Source organism: Apodemus sylvaticus, chromosome 10, assembly GCF_947179515.1.
Source record: "Apodemus sylvaticus chromosome 10, mApoSyl1.1, whole genome shotgun sequence".
Taxonomy (NCBI): Eukaryota; Metazoa; Chordata; class Mammalia; order Rodentia; family Muridae; genus Apodemus; species Apodemus sylvaticus.
Window position 1 is genome coordinate 46,930,927 of NC_067481.1, and position 17,326 is coordinate 46,948,252.

Here is a 17,326-nt window from a genome sequence, read left to right on the forward strand (position 1 = left end):
TGTTTATCTCATGCAGGGCCAAAGGGAGATGTTGTAAAACCTGTGACTAGGCATATCTCAAGGCTGGATGTCCTGGAATGGCTTTACTAATACTCTGTGTGATATACTTATAAATTCCTGCTCAAAGAAGTGGTAGATGTCTTAGAGCTGAAAATGAATATATTGAGGACCAAACTAGGTCCTTTTTGCTTTAAAAAAAATTCAAGGACTGAGAGATGAACTCAATTACACAATGTAGCTATTCACTTAGTAAATGTTCCTGACTGCCTGCCACCTTCCATATTCTGCTTTAGGCAATAGGGACACAGAAGAGCAGAGCAGAGACAGTTGCGACTTGCAAGGATCAGATAGCAGATAAGTAGTGTGGGAGTGGGGTGATGGAGCCGCCGCCGCTGCCTTCGCCTTGCTTGACAAGGCTGACATGCATGCTTAGCTGCCCATATGTAGTCTTGGCTTCTAACGTGTCTTTTGAACCCACAGGATCCAGGTAGAGATGGCTGTCCTTGGAGGCCTGTGAAAAGTCACTCACCTGCTAAAACCGGGTGATTATGAGAGTCTAGTCAGGAGATTTTAACCAGAACAGTGCTGAGTCCTCTGCCCTTGGCATACCTTTCCCCTACTCTTTCTTTTGTTCTTGTTTGACTGTGTATTGTTTTTAAACACAGTACCAGAGACTAAACCCCGGATTTTGTGCATGCTAGCAGCATTCTGTCATTGAGCTACATCCTCAGCCCTCCTTTAAAGTTTAAATTTCTTTCTTTTTTTTTTTTTTAAGATTTATTTTATTTATGAGTACACTGTCGCTATCTTCAGACACACCAGAAGAGGACATCAGATCCCATTACAGATGGTTGCGAGCCACCATGTGGTTGCTGGGAATTGAACTCAGGACCTCTGGAAGAGCAGTCAGTGCTCTTAACCATTGAGCCATTTCACCAGCTCTAAAGTTCTTTTAAGATTTATTTTTATTTGATGTGTATGTGTTTGGATGTATATATGTATACCACATGCATGCTTGGTGCCTGAGGAGGCCAAAGAATGTGTTTGATCCCCTGGAGCTGAATTTATAGACAATTGTAAGCCACTGTGTGGGTGCTGGGAACTCAATCTGTGTCCTCTTCAGGAGCAGCAAGTCACCACACAGCCACCTCTCTAGCCTCTAAATTCTGAGACAGAGTCTCACTAAGTTGCCCAGGCTTGAATTAAGCTTGATCCTTCTGTCTCAGCCACCCAAGTAGTCATCTGGAAAGTTTTTAAGCCATAAAAATTAGCTGATGGCTTAATATGTATATTCCAAATCATATTTAATGAAACAGGGTTGTAGTTTGGGTCACCGTTTAAAGAGTTTCCAACTGGGCTGGAGAGATGGCTCAGCAGTTAGGAACACTGACTGCTCTTCTGAAGGTTCCAAGTTCAAATCCCAGCAATCACATGGTGGCTCACAACCATCCATAAAGAGATTTGATGCCCTCTTCTGGTGTGTCTGAAGATAGCTACAGTGTACTTAGATATAAGAATAAATAAATGTTTGTTTTTTTAAAGAGTTTCTGTCTAAGGACTGGGGAGATAGCACAAGCTCCAGAGTTTCACGTAAAAATGCCTGGTGTAGTGGTGTGTGACTTGTCATCCCAACACTGAGAGGGCAGTGAAGGAGGAGGGTCCCCGGGGCTTGCTGGCCAACCATTTTAGCTTAATCGGTGACGCTAGTCCTTGAGGATGAACTTGAGATTGCTTTCTGGCCCCCATATACACGTGCATGCACACATGCATGAGCATGCATGCACGTGCACACATGAACAGTTACAGAAATGCATACACACACAAGAAAGAATCTCTCTATATATAGTTATGTAGTTTAGGAAAGGCTAGAAACCCAAGACTGTAATTGAAATTATTTTACCAAAGTCACCATTCTATGTAAATGTTAGAAATCATCTGGGTAGGCACGGTTGTGTTTTACCTTTCCGCAGACAGAGGCATTAGAGGCTAAGAGCAGAGCCTTGGGATCTGACAGTTTAGGTTTGAGTTTCAATTCTATGCGTGTATAGATGTGAGAGATTAGTTGACCTTCATCATGTTAATGAATTCTTTCACTCCTGATCCCTATATATAAAATAAAGATAAATGGTATGATCTCTTTGATGGGATTATGAGGCTCAGCTGAGAACTATGCTGAGCACTTAGCTTTGCACCAGGCACTGTAACTCCTTATCTCTGCACGAGCTCCCACTTCACTAGGGCAGGTTTCAGTATTATTTGGTATTTATTTTCTTGACTTTGAATCACGCCTTGTATATAGAAGGCAGGCTGTGCATCGTTTGTGAATATTTTAATAAACAAATTCTTGTTGTTCTCCTAAAAAAAAATGGTTTACGTAGTTTACAAGTTAGACACCTGAATTTTGGACTCAAAATTCCTAAAAATATTCTTCCTACATTTACTCCTACCGTGATAAAATAAGTTTGTCTTATGGTAGGTCATAGTGATTTTGTTTTTGTTTTTTAATTTCACTAGTATCCTATAACATGAAATGCCTTTACATTTTTTAAAGATTTATTTATTTATTATATGTAAGTAAGTACACTGTAGCTGTCTTCAGACACACCAGAAGAAGGCATCAGATCTCATTATAGATGGTTGTGAGCCACCATGTGGGTGCTGGGAATTGAACTCAGGACCTCTGGAAGAGCTGTCAGTGCTCTTGACCGCTGAGCCATCTCTCCAGCCCCGCCTTTACATTTTTAAAATTATGTGTATACCTATGTGTCTCTGCGTGTGAGTGCTGCTGTCTGTGGAGGTAGGAAAAGAGTGTCTGATCCCCTGTAGCTGGTTGTGGTGTGCTGCCTGGCATGGGCTCTAGCCACCTAACTGACTCCTCTACAAAGACTAACATGCACTGTTTGCCTCTGAGTATCTCGCCAGTCCCTTTTGGTTGCTTATATACATTTCGTCAATGTGTATATATGTTTAGAACTTTATTTTTAAACTTGGTGAGACAATACCTAAGTGTAGGGCTGGAGATGCAGCTCAGTGGTAGAGCACGTCCCTAGCACACAGCAGCCCTTGCCTCCATCTCCCTATCACTGCAGCATCTGATAACTAACCTGCCAGTGTAATATATGTGGTATTTCTTCTAGTCTGCTCTATTTCATTTATTTTAAAAGTGTGTCTAAACCCACTAACACCTCTTACAACCCAGTAATGGGCAGTGGCCTCCAGCTTGAAACAGCTCTGCTCTTGATCACTGTTGCCATAGAACTGAATTGCTTTCATTTTTTTTTTAATAGGAACAAACACCTTACAATTTGCACATGATAACTCTTTTTTCTTTTGTCCTGGCTTGTTTATATACCTCAGTCATTTATGGTGAAGACTGAGCTATCACTTACCTTGGGTTGTTTTCTCTATAATTTCAATGATTATTGAGACAGGAAATTACTCAGAAATATTATCCCTAGCCTCATGTGCTGGTCACATGTAATATACTGTCACGAGTTGGGACAGCTGTTGTATTGCTTTATATTTATGGGGCCTTGCTCTGTTTTTTAAGCTGTTGCTAACATAGAATTGAGCCTTTTCAAACTGGCAATTATGATTTTTTCCTTTCTTTGGAAGAAGGAAACATTGTGTTGATTTATCAAGCCTTCTTCCCTCTGTTTTTAATCTTTCATCAGTTATGAAATATGAACAGGTAGTACATCACACACCCAGAGCAGGTTTGTATAGGCGTGAGCTTCCTTTATCATGTGGGCATTCATATTCCTCTAAACGGCCATTGCTCTGGGCAGCACTAATGTACTCTAAATACTGAAGTGTGCTGCCTTGAATGTTCCTTTGTCATTAAATAGAGCATATACCAGAAAACTGGAACCTAAAACAAAGAATTAAATATGCAAGGCATAATTGAAAAAATAAACTTTTTCAAGTTTATTTTTTTGCTATTAATAATAGCAAAAATATAAAATAGCAAATATATGTATTTGCTATTAATAAAAGATGGGTCCTTAAGGATCATAAGGAGTTTATTTTCTCTCAGTAACTGTTCAGTCATGAAGACCACTGGATCCAAACAGCAGAGGCAAACCAGTCTGACCTGAAGAACATGTACAGGACACTGCTTCATGGCTTGTTTCCTCAAGTCTGTTTACTAATCTGAGGTATAGTTGTCAGGCTTAGGAAATGTGTGTCGGGATCTTACAAGAGTGACTTTGTATTTAAAGCTATGCAGTAAAAAACAAACCAACACTTGGAGGAACACTGAAAGGTTCTTCTGTGCCTGCCTTGCCTGCTGGTTTCACATTTCGTAGGATCAGGTCTGTTTCCCTCTGTCTCCCCTTTGCACTAACTCTGTCCTTTGCTGGCAAATGTGGACCTTTACCTCACTGTGCCTCTAGAAGGCCCCCGGTAACGCTCTCCTGACTTTACCCCAGAACATCCTCTCCTTTAAAGTCATGAATGTGAGGCCTGCCCCCTCTCGTTGGCCAGGGTGGTGCTGCTCATTTCAGATTACCCTGACCTCTGTGTGGAAAGGGACAGAGTCCTAGAGGAAAGGAACTTAGAGTTTTTATAGTTACATGGAACGTGATCTCTTGATGATAAGGGCTTTATCCACAGGAATACATGGGAAGGAAAGGGAATATGAGAGGTGTAAGAAATTGTGCCAGAAAATCAGGGAGGCTGCATGGGCCTGGGCTAGGTCCTCTGCATATGTGTTACAGTTGTGTGGCTTGGACTTTCCTGTGGGACTTCTGAGAGTGGGAGCAGGGCTGTCTCTGACTCTTGCCTGCTGTGGGATCCTCTTTCTCCCCCTGGGTTGCCTCTTCCAGCCTTAATGTGAGGAGAGGTGTGTAGTCATATTGCAACTTGATATGCCATGTTTGGCTGACATCCCCAGAGGCCTGCCCTTTTCTGAAGGGAAACAGAAGAGGTGTGGATTTGGGGGAAGGAGTGAAGACGGCGGGGAAGCTGGCAAGAGAGGAGGGAGGGGAAACTGTAGTCAGAATGTAATATACAAAAGAATAAATAAAAAATAAATAAAAATTGCACAAGATGAATCAAAGGACTAGTACTTGTGGAGTGTCAAGGAGAACCCAGAAGACCCACCTGGGCCTGACCTTGCTGTGGGGAAGAGTGACAGCTGAGGTAGTACTTAATCTTCCATCACAAGTACCAAGACACTGTTAAGAAATAGCTTCTAGAGCCTCTGCGGGATGGAAATGAAAAGAGGCTCAGGGTGTAAGACATTTGCCAGGCATATGTCAGTCTACAGTTCTGAAAATTGAATCGATACGGTTTCCTGGCATAAGTTAATTGCTTAGAGTCAAAATTCAACTAGAACATTGTTGAACAGATGGGTGATTTTTCACCTCCAGAGTGAAAATGTCTGTAGCATTTTACACCAGGAGGTTTTCATGAAGGAGTGCTGACAAATTGAAGCCCCAAGCGTCAGCCTGTTCACGTTTCACAAGTATCGTGAAATTTGTGTTAGAAATTGCTTTTGGTCTTTCCTCGCCTTGTACATTAAAGACCCGGTTGAAGCTTCCTTCCTTTTTCTTTTTCATCTTAAGTCTGAGTACTTTCTAATGTAAAAGGAGGAAAAAAAAAAGAGTTAAAACCATATTCAAACAGAACACTCGCTTCTTGAGTCACAAGTTTGCTTTCGTGAGCTGTGGTCCACCCTCGTACAGAGCCTGACCTTTAGGATCAGCACACTTGTGTACTTTGTAACGTGATGATGGGCTCAGGAGAGCCTTTTTCACCTTCACCAAAAGAGAGCCACGGATGCTGGCCAGGATTCATCTGTCAGGGTTTCAGAACTCGTGCTTATGAGTTAGATGCTTTCAGTCCATGAGTGTTTTTCTGTGTAATTCAGATGGTCAGGAACACTTTTATAAGGGCAAATACAATTCAGGGATGTGAGAGAGTGTTGACCAAGTAGGACCCAAGACCAGGCGGGACTGTGTAATTAGTTTAGTTCTGTAGAATCATATCATGAGCAAATATGTATCTAGCGGGAGTGGTGAAGGAAGTGGATGCTCACAGAAGTGACCCAAGTGCAAATAACAAGTTCTGGTAGGAATTAGACAACTTAAATTTAAAGACTTAAAATCGGGGGCATTTTTTTTTTTTGAAAGCACACTCGAAGAGTCAGGCAAGTCTCTAGGTTCAAGGCCAGCCTAGTCTACACAGTGACTACTTCCAGGACAGCCAGGACTACACAGAGAAACCCTGCCTACCTGGGCCTGTATTTTTCACTCACGGGATTCGGTATTCCTCCTTACACATTTTAATGAATGTTATATTTATTAACTTTTAAAAGTATCTTGGTGCCGGGCGGTGGTGGCGCACACCTGTAATCCCAGCACTCTGGGAGGCAGAGGCAGGCAGATTTCTGAGTTCGAGGCCAGCCTGGTCTACAGAGTGAGCTCCAGGACAGCCAGGGCTATACAGAGAAGCCCTGTCTCGAAAAAACCAAAACCAAAAAAAACCAAAAAAAAAAAAAAAGTATCTTGGAATGCAACATTATCATTTATTATACATACAGAAATTGAAATTGTGAAAATGTCTTACTACCTTTTGAAACTCTGAGAAGTCTACCCTTATCTGTTACCAGCCATCAGTCATAGTTCGAAAGCCTTTAAATGGAAAATTCCAGCCATAAGTGATTGATAAGCTTTAAATTATGCACTGATCTGAGTAGCACAATGGAATCTTACATCATTCTGCTTGTATCTTGCCTGAGACATGACTCATTCCTTTGATGAGAATATCCACACTGTGTATGCTCCCTGCCCAATAGTCTCTGGTTTCCACTTGGTTTTTCAAATATTGCGTGTTGCAGTTTGGTAATGCTCACATCACCTCCGCACAAGAGAAATGAGTATATTCCAGTGGGACAGTAGCAATTGCCGTAACTTTCAGTATAGTATATTGTTATACTTTCTTTATTTATCAGTTGCTGTTACTCTCTTACAGCACCTAACATCTAACTTAACTCTTACAGCATCTAACTTAAAAATTAAACAGGTACCGTAAGAGAGTAACAAGGACACTAATACAATGAAACAAGTACAGTTTCTGGGGTGTTACTTGAGCCTCAGAAGAGGGGGAAAGTTGTTTTTAGTTGGCATTGGGTTTGGTTTGTGTTTGTTTGGCCAGTAGGTTGGTTGGTTTTTATAGGCAGGGTTTCTCTTTGTAGTCCCGGCTGTCCTGGAAGTCACTTTGTAAGACCAGGCTGGTGTTGAACTTAGAGACTTGCCTGCCTCTCCAAGTGCCCAGCTTGATAGTGGTTGTTTTAACATGAAAGCTTCTATTTAAGAGAGAAGAGTAAAAGGGTAGAAGTTTTCAATTGAAAAATTGACTGTTGGAAGTCTCTCTCCTCTTTAAAGCCAGATCTCTGTGCTAAAATCAGTAACAGGGGTGTGTTCTGTTCTAGAGGTGAATTGAGTATATTAAGCAGATGAAGATAAGTTGGAAGACAAACAGTAATGGCCATGAGTAGATTGTTTGATCAGAGAACCTTTAGCTAACTATAGCAATTAATACTGGCATTGATAACAATTTGTTGTAGCACTGGACAGATTTTAATAGTTACTTTGGAGGCTGGAGAGGTGGCTCAGGGGTTAAGAGCACTGACTGCTCTTCCTGAGGACCTGGGTTTGGTTCCCTTTGGTGGCTCATAACCATCTGTAACTCCAGTTCTAGGGGATCTGACCCCCTCTTCTCTAGTGGGTACTGTACACACAGGATGCATAGACATACATGAAGGCAAAAGTATCCACACACATTAGCTGTTTGTTTGTTTGTTTTGGATTTGGTTTTTTTTGAGACAGGGTTTCTCTGTGTAGCCCTGGCTGTCCTGGAGCTCACTCTGTAGCCCAGGCTGGCCTCAAACTCAGAAATCCACCTACCTCTGCCTCCCAGAGTGCTGGGACTACAGGCATGTGCCACCACCGCTTGGCTCACATTAGCTTTTAACATGAAAGAAAAATAAGATTCTAAAAATCAAATTTCTATGCCATTTTCATTTATTTGATTAAATTTAAAGTAAAGTTAACGTTTTATTTAACATTATGTTATACAGGATATTATTTTGCTTATAACTGCTCAAATTTAAGATTAAAACATTTGGATCCCAACTCAGTATTTGTGAGGTAAGTTGTGAGGACTGCTCAGCGGCACACTGCTCACCTAGCGGCACACTGCTCACCTAGCGGCACACTGCTCACCTAGTGGCACACTGCTTGCCTAGTATCTGTGAGGCCCTGGGTTTGAGCCTCAGCACCATCGAAATCAATAATTTCTGAACTGTTGAATATTTTTTCAATTTAGTGTGAATAAGTTGAAGATCATTGGCTTGGATAGTCTCCTAGGAGATTAAGCATTCATAGAGGCTTGCTTATTACAACATTAATAAGACAAATTGTAGATCCTTCCTACTGTTATTAAGATATTTTTAAGGTATACTTATAGCTGAATATTTTACTCCCCAAATTAAAATTTTCTTTGCCCATATTCAGATGTTATTGTGAAATCTGACATTTCTCCTTTATGTTGAGTCAAATTATATACTAGCCTAAAAAAAAAAAAAAGGTAAATGTCTTGACTGAATTTGGCAGTGGCTGCTGGTCATAGCATCAGATCTGTTTACGGATCAGTGACTGCTTCCTGTTACAGTGAAGGCTAGCTTTGTGTGGATAGGTCTTGTGTTGATGGAAAAAAAAAATCAAACCAGCAGATCCAAACCAACTGCTTATATTTCTTATACTTACAAGGTCTTTGACATTTAGTATCAGAAAAACAAATGTTAAATTTAACACAGATGTCAACTGCTGCGTATTTGTGGCATCTCACAAAAAAACCAAAAATCTTAAATTACTCATAAGCCAGATAGTATCTCCATTTGTTTCTAGGTTTTTAGGTAATTTTAGAAGAAATTCTAAATTATGAATTGAAACTGATGACTAATGACTTTTTGACTTTCTAAAGGTAGGATAGCTGTTTTGTTGTTTGGCCCTATGAAATAAGTTTGTTTTCTGTTCTTCTGAGTCATGAGAAAAATGTAGATTAAGAGACATAATGTAATACATGAATTACCTTCTGAAGGTAATCATAAAGAAAATGTACTTTCCTCTTAGGAAGTTTTATCAAGAAAAAATACTTTGTTAGATCACTTCCCCCATAGCCAGAGAGCATACGGAGCAAGATTTTCCTCCTTTAAACCTGTTTATTTCATGACCCAGGATGTGGTGTGTCTGATGAATGTTTGTATGTGTTTGGAAAGTGTGTGTACTCTGCTGCTGATGGGTGGGGACGGTGTACACAGCCTTTAAACCTAGTCAGTTGCCAGCCACACTATGGATTCTCTACCCTCTGCTGACCCCGCCCCCTCTGTTCTGAGGATTACTGAAGAATGCTGAAGTAGATGTGTGGATTTCCTTCCTGGTGTTAGCAGTTCTTGTCTCCTGTATTTTGAAGTGCTGTTGTAGATACTCATACCTAGGGTAGATGGCCGTCGTGGAGCGGCCGGCCGTCATCATCATACCTTTGTTTCTCTACTTCTGACTTCATGCCTTTCCTTACTTCTTGTTCTTCCTCTGTCTCCCTCCCCTCTTTCCTTTTCTTTTTTCCCCTCTCTTCTTTTTGCTCTCCTTGTGTTCACGCGTGCAGAGCTAGGAATTCATCCCCAGACCTTGCACACTCTAGGCAGGCATTCTCCAGTGACCTGACATCCCAAGCCCTTCAGCACTCTTTAAATGTTCGTGTAGCATCTGTTTTTCCAGGCCTTTTGAGATTTGTTCTTACTTTTAACTTGTCTGTTCCACTACCTGCAGTGACCTGATCTCCAGCACTGAATGGTAGTTCCTTTGGACAATTTCTTTAGTCGGTCTACTCCATAACCCCAGGTTGTGGTTGCCAGCTGTCACTGTTGTTTTGTTAGTAACATTTTCGTTAAATATATAATCACTGATAAGTTTGGATTTAAAAACAATTTTAATTAGTTCTCCTCTTATGCCTTCATTTTTGGGAACTTGGGGGTAAAGTTATATTTTGAGATAAGCTGTTTTGTGTAGTATAGGCTAGCTTTAAATTTATGATCCTCCTTCCTCAGCCTTCTGATTGATGAGAAAGTAAACTAGTATTTTTGTGTGTGTGTATGTATCTACTGGGGACTGAACCCAGGGCCTTGTACATCCTGAGCGACTGTTCTACTACTAAGCGATTGTCCTTACCCTTGATTTTTTTAAAGACAGGGTCTTACTGTATGGCCCTCGCTAGCCTCAAATTTGAGACCCTTCTGTCTCTGCCTTCTGAATGCTTGTATTACAGACAGCCTGTGCCACCCAGCAGGCTAAAAATGATTTATATAGTTCCCAGATAGTTACATCTGCTGCTTTTCATTTGTTCTTTATTTCTGGGTATTCTCTTTTACCTGAGGAAATTTCTGTGTTAATTTATGTTGAGGTCAGCCTGCTTTCAGTAGATTCTCTGGTTTTCTTTTTGGGTATCTTTCTTGTCTGTCTTCCTGCAGAATAATTTTTATTGCTTGTAAAACCCCAGGTTATGAGCTGTGAGGTATTATTGGTGTTCCCAGGTTATGGTCTGTGAGGTGGTGTTGGTACTTTGTTCTCTCTTGTTTAGCCCTTTAAGACACTTACTTGCCTTGTGCCTCCTGACTACCTGTTTCTGCTGAGAAACCACTGTAGAGATTTAAAAGGTCTTCCTGGTACATTCCAGACCTCTCCCTGTGTTGTTCTCTGTTTGCTTTCAGGGAGTTTTTAATTTGTTTCTGGTTTTTAGAAATTTAAGAATAGATTTTTTTTTTTTTGACCATTGCCAAAGTTGTGAAATATTTGCTATAGCGTGGTGGTTTCTCTTACCTGATGTTCCTGCAACAACAGTGCTTAATTAAGCCTCTTAACATTGTCCATAAAACTCCCTCCCTCACTTCTTCCTTCCTTCTCTCCTTTCTTTCACTTTGCCCTCCTTGTTTAAATCCTGTTTTTTATAGTAAATTATTTGTTTGCTTGTTCTAGCAAGAAATGACCTAGTTAGATTCAGCTATAAGTTCAGACTTGCCTAAGGTGGGGTGTGATTCCTGTTGGTTCAGTTTGCAAGGTTGTAGTGCTGTTGAGGTCTGTCCTCTGTATCTTTCAAGCCAGTCTTGAAATACTTCAGTTTTCAGTGTTTGGAGTGTGCTGTCTCAGGGCAGATGTGAACTCCTGGGGTGTAATTCAGAAGCCAGGACTGGATAGATAAACTATTGAGGCCCTTGGGAACATCCTTCTTTTGCAACATTTCCAAGTCTCTGGCTCCACAGCTTTCCTAATATAGTGATAAATATATGCATGAAAGATGTCTCTTCTTAGGAAGGACTATGCATTGTGGAGTATTAATTATATTACAAATGAAAACCACAGTGAGATACCCCTGCACATCTCTTAGACTGCCAAGACATTTACATCCACTGGAGAGCAATGTGTGCTCCCTTTAACCACTGAGTCATCTCTCTAGCCGCCGCTACAGCACCCCCTGAGATCTTATTGTTAAAAGATGTCTGCACTCTACTGCTCACTACCATGAGGGTATACATACATGTGCCATTGCTTAGAACTGGCTACTTACAGACTTATAAAAGTTACATCTGAAAACCAGATTAGGTAACACTCTGTAATGTTAGATAAACTTGATCCTTCTGGTTTCTTTAGTTAATATTTCCTAAATTGCTACTGAAATAAAAAAAAAAAACAGATAAAAGAATGCTAGAACCCAAGTTCGGTTATTTTTACAGTGTTGTTATTATATTGTTACAGTCTGTTTCACTGCCCTCTGGCATGGTTAAAGTGTAAATTGGCCATATTTATAATAAAGTGGTTATTAAATTTTACTTGTGCAAAAAAATGAGTTCATATAATATTGCTGTCACATTGTTTTTTTCGTGTGCTCTCTGTTTTGCTTCTTCAACAGGGCTAAACTTTGGCTAGTCATATTTTTTAATTTATCTTTTTATAATAATCTTAGTTTAATCTCTTATACACAGTGGCCATTGTGTTGTTGTCAATAATGCTAAATGAAAGATGCAGTCACAAAGTATCACTCATGAGGAAGCTGAAATTGAGAAGGAAAGAGGGAGCTGTTCACTGAGCACAGGGTTTCAGTTTTGCAAGATGAAGAAATTCTAGAGATCTGTCACACAACACCATGAATGTAGTTGTTGTTATTCTGTGATGGATTGCTATTACAAGATACTCAAAGCTTAACAAGGGGAATTAACTTATTTACTTCATGTTTTTGGAGACTCCAGTGAATAATCTTAATTATAACCTGCTTAGATTGAGAAATACCTAGGAGACTTGGGAAGCATTCTTTTGGGTATATCTGGAAGGCACTTCCAGGAATGATTAGATGATTAGGAGGGCTCCAATGTAATGCATAGAGTTATAATTTGATGGCATTATTAGAAGGTGGTAAGACATTGGAAGTAGGGCCTGTCAGAGGAGGAGGGCATTAAAGCGATGCCTCTCAGGACTGTATCCTACCTGAGCACCCTTTGTATTTCCTATTAATACTTTCTGATGACCTCGAGGCAAAGAACCTTCTAAGCTGCTATTCCCCCCACACTGAGTCCACATGGCCCTGAACTGAGTGAACTTGAAATTATGAGGCCAAATAAATGGTTCTTCTCTGGACAGTTCTCTCAGACGCTGTGGTCACAGTTTTGAAGACATAACAGGCAGAAAGTTCTAGTCGGGCAGGTCTGTCTGGTGAGGTCTGTCAGGCCTCTGGTGAGGGCCCTCTAGACTAGATAGTGATAAGACAGAAAAATAAAGAGGATCAGCCACATGCAAGGTGATGGTGGGCCTGCTTTGTGAAGACTTTCTGCGAATTAACTGGGATTCCATCAGAACTGCTTTAATCCCTCTCAAGGGCAGCACCCGGGGACCTTACTACTTTTTGTTCGTCTTTACCTCTTGAAAGCTCAGTCACCTGTCATCTCATCACACTGTGGCCTAAGTTTCCAGAACATGAGCCATTGTGGGGCAAACCACATCCAAACTATGACAGCAGATCACATTATTGTAATATGTACTTAAATATGGTTATGGCACTAAATTTTATCTTACAAATATATTCTTTAACAGAGTAAGACTAAAATGATAACTTTTCAGTAGTCTCATTTGTACTTAGAATAAATTTATAAACTTGCAATCCTCAGTGTCAAAGCCCTGTGCAATCCTGCATTGCTGAGACCACTCAACCTCATTTTGAAACACTTCTCTGAACCACAGTAGCCATATTCCCATTTCCTTAACTTGACAAGTCTTGCCCTCTACCCAGAATGCTCTTCTCTGTGGCATTTACCCAGCTGTTTCTGTCTTGTTTTTCATATTTTGCTTCAGTAGTATATATTAGTTTTCTTGTTGATGTGACGAAGGACTCAACAGAAGCAACTTAAAGGAAGAAGGATTTACTTTGACTCATCTCAAAGGGGATATAAGCCGTGATGGTATGGGAGGGTGAGGGAGAGCCATACTGTCTATACTTAGGAAACAGAAAGGGAAACAATCACTGGTGCTGCTCATAACTCAGCCTGGGTCTTCTCTCTTCAGTTAACCTCCCTGGAAAACCCCTCACAGCCGGGCCCAAGGGATGACTACCACATGCACCACATACATCTATATAGAGTCTAGTTAACAAGGAAGATTAACTGTCAAGAAGCCCCTTGTCACAGAGCTGTTTTCCTGATCACCCAGCATCCACTGGTATTAGATGCCACATGGCTCTGTGTAATACTGCTCACTAGCTGATACTTTCTGGATTTGCCCAAGAATGTATGTGATCTTGGTGTAGACTTGGTCCCTTCAAAACTTTATCCCCTGTACCTAGAACAATGCCTTCTGTGAATGAATTAACTTCCTGGTCTTAAATGACCACATTCTAAATGATTTAAATTTGAATTTTAAGATGTCTTCTTGGAAGGAAGAAGAGGGCCCTAATCCTGGAAAGGCTTGATCCAGCATTGTAGGGGAGTACCAGGACAGAGAAAAGGGAGGGGGAAAGATAGGAGAATGGATGGAGAGAAGAGGACTTATGGGACATATGGGACTGGTAAAGGGGAAAAAAAAGATGTCTTCTTGGATAGTTCTATCATGCAGATACCTCAGACTCAGACTTGGCCTGCTCTGAACGAGACTGTCACACCCCTCCGCCCACTGTGCCAAGCATCTTGTCTGTAATTGAGCTGTCAGGCCTGAGGTCCTTTCTGGTCCTTTCCTTTTCCTGGCCTCCCAGCAGTCAGCAGACTCTGTCAGGATTTCCCTCTCCTCCTCTCCTCCTATCTTGTCACCACCACCTTTAGGTCAAAGTAAGTTTTACTCAAACCATTGTTAAAGGTGCCAGGTAAGGCTGTGTATTTTCCTCGTCCTTCTCCTGCTGCTTCTCCTCTTTCTCACTTGACGCTCCTTTTTCTGGACCATAAGACCTTCCGTTCCTGATGTCGCATTCCTGTTCAGAACAGCAAAATACAGCCTTTTAATGCAGCCTTCTCTATTCCCCATCCCAGTCCCTCACCAAGCTGACCTCTCAATAAATTCCCATGTCACAACCAACATATGTCAGACCCTGCCCAGCACTTTTATAATTTCATTTCACTGATTCTTCTGATTCCTCAAAACCCCTTTTTTCATATTTATTTTCTTTTTAAATTATGTTGAGGTACTGGGAGACAAGCCTGGGACCTCCACTAAAATGGTTATTTGTGTATTATGCATACTTTGCGATAATTTTTAAAACCCAGCAATGGAGATATTAAGGGCCTTTGCTAGTAGTTTCAATTTTAGGATTGAGGGGAGACCTAGAAAGGTTTCTTGGGAGGTGTTTTATTGCTGCAGTTTTTCTAGTAAGGTCTTAAAGAAAGATGGGTAACTCTGAGGGATGGGCCTCTGCCAGGGATGCAGCTGGGCAGTAGTGTACTCGTCTATACACGGGGGTCCCAGGCGCGCCTCCCAGTACCTCAACATAATTTAAGAATAAAATAAGTATGAAACTCAATGCTCTTAGGCTAACTGTAAAATTAATTTTAAAAACCTGTTCTTGTTTGGTTAGCATGGTTGGACATGAGGTTATCAGTCTCATTTTCTGTGTTGTCAGCATCGTGTCTCTGGTGTCGTGTTACCTGCCTTTCTAAGCTCTGTTCTTTGGTGGAGTTATGAAGTGAGCTGTCTATGCTTTGGGTATGACACTGACTTCCTGTAGACAGATCTCAGAATGTTTCTCTCTCCCAAGTGTTGCCTTTCTTATATAGTCAAACTACCACCTATTCTTGAACACCATGGCATCTGAAGGTTCAAAGTCCTTTGTGATCCTAACACTCAACATTTTGCAAATAAAGACCAAAATTAAAAAAAAAAAAAAAAGTAATGCCCAAGATTCTCAGCCTGTAAAAGGCAGAAGAGCTTTCACTCAAGGATATAAAAGGGAGTGTGTGTTTCTTTTCTGAGCACTGAAGGATCTTGCATTTATCATCTAGGATGTGCCAAGAGTTGGAGAAAGATAACTCTCAAAACATTTGTGGGGGCTAGAGAGATGGCTCAGTGCTTAAGAGCACTGACTGCTCTTCCAGAGGTCCTGAGTTCAAATCCCAGCAACCACATGGTGGCTCACAACCATCCGTAAAGAGATCTGATGCCCTCTTCTGGTGTGTCTTCTGAAGACAGCTACACTGTACTTAGGTATAATAATATATAAATCTTTTTAAAAAATGCACATTCTTATTTTATGTTGCCAGAGGTGGAGCCAAAATATCTGGGGACAGTTGAGAGAGGATACCTTCCTGGCCAGGAACAGGTACCCTAGGAGGATTTTGATGAGTTCTAGTTATAAAGAAAAAACAAAAATCTCTCCCAAAGCAAGCAAGCAAACAAACAAACAAAAAACCCTCAGCAAACCTGAGCTTGGTGGTGTCCTCGGGAGATGAGGGAAATGACTAAGGTCAGAGCCTGTTGTACATGCAGAGAGCGGTGGGCGGCTCTGGTTCTCTGCATGTTTGCCTACCCACATTCTAGGAGCAAGGGGAACTCATAGAGAAATTATGGCTTCCTCCTCCACTCTTCACTCATCCTCCTAAAAGAAGATGGGAGAAAATTAAGCAGTAGGAACGATGAGGTAAAGCTCTCATGAGGATGAACGCGTGCGCTTGTGTAGGAGTGGTGTGGGAACGATGGTCGGGTCGACAGTGGGAGCTCATCTTCCGGTTCTCTCCCCTTTACACACATTTCGAATCCATTCTCTTCCCGTTTCCTTAGTTAGGTAGCTGCACCACCCTGGATGGAGTCTGTGTCTCTTGCCACCTTCTTGATAATGCACACTGCTCAGTGCCAAAGCCCGTGTGACCTACATCGCTCACGCCGCTCAGCCTGCTTTTGAACCATTTCTCTTCCATCAGATAAAGCCACAGTAGAACATCTCTCCATTTCCCTAACTATAGCTAGAATGGTGTGTGCTCATTAATATCTTTGTCCCTGACCTCTCACATATGTAAAATGGGAAAATTAGTAATAGCTACCTCATAGAATTTCCAGAAGTACTGTAAACATATAAAATTGTTAGAACTGGTCTGAAATTGTAAGCAACTAAAACTGTTAGTTGATTTAATCAGACTTTTCATAGCTGCTCATTCTACCAGTTAGATGTTATTTCTCATATATATATGTATATATATATATATAGTCTTTCCAATATACATCTGTGTGTATGTGTGTGTATACATACACACACACACACACACACACACACAATTCCTTCCCAGTGTGTATAAACCTTCCTTTTTAGTTTATGTAATTGAAGAGCCTTCTTCAATTTCACACAACTTAATGGAAACAAAATGTGTACATGGAAAAAATTGGATGATTTGATTTCTTCAGTCTTTGGGGGAGTGGGATTCTTTTCTTCTGTAAATAAACTTGTTTCCCTGTCACTCTGCAGGTGGTATGCAAGATTACAATTATGTGTGGGCCAATTGCTTTGAGATCACATTAGAATTGTCTTGCTGCAAGTACCCACCTGCTTCTCAGCTTCGACAAGAATGGGAGAATAATCGTGAGTCTTTGATCACACTGATTGAAAAGGTAAAAATTGCCGGCTAGAAGGTTGGAATTTAGAAGTAATGGGTTAAATAAGGGAGAAATTTGAAGGCACAGGAAGAACAATCCAAATAGCATGTGCTTTAAGATTGTAGATTTTCTGTAGAAATTATTAGTTTATGATCTACTAGAGTACATCAAGCTCCCCCGCTTCTCCTCTGACCCCAACCCTGGCTCCATGGAGG

At 41.0% G+C, this 17,326-nt stretch overlaps 1 protein-coding gene across 1 annotated transcript in view; it reads left to right on the forward strand.

Moving 5' to 3' along the window:
* Cpd (carboxypeptidase D) overlaps positions 1-17,326 on the forward strand; it is a 65,949-nt gene that overhangs the window by 11,207 nt on the left and 37,416 nt on the right. Inside the window, exon 3 of the mRNA XM_052194837.1 lies at positions 16,984-17,126. Within this exon, the coding sequence (XP_052050797.1) occupies positions 16,984-17,126 (143 nt within the window). The remainder of the gene's footprint in view (positions 1-16,983; positions 17,127-17,326) is intronic.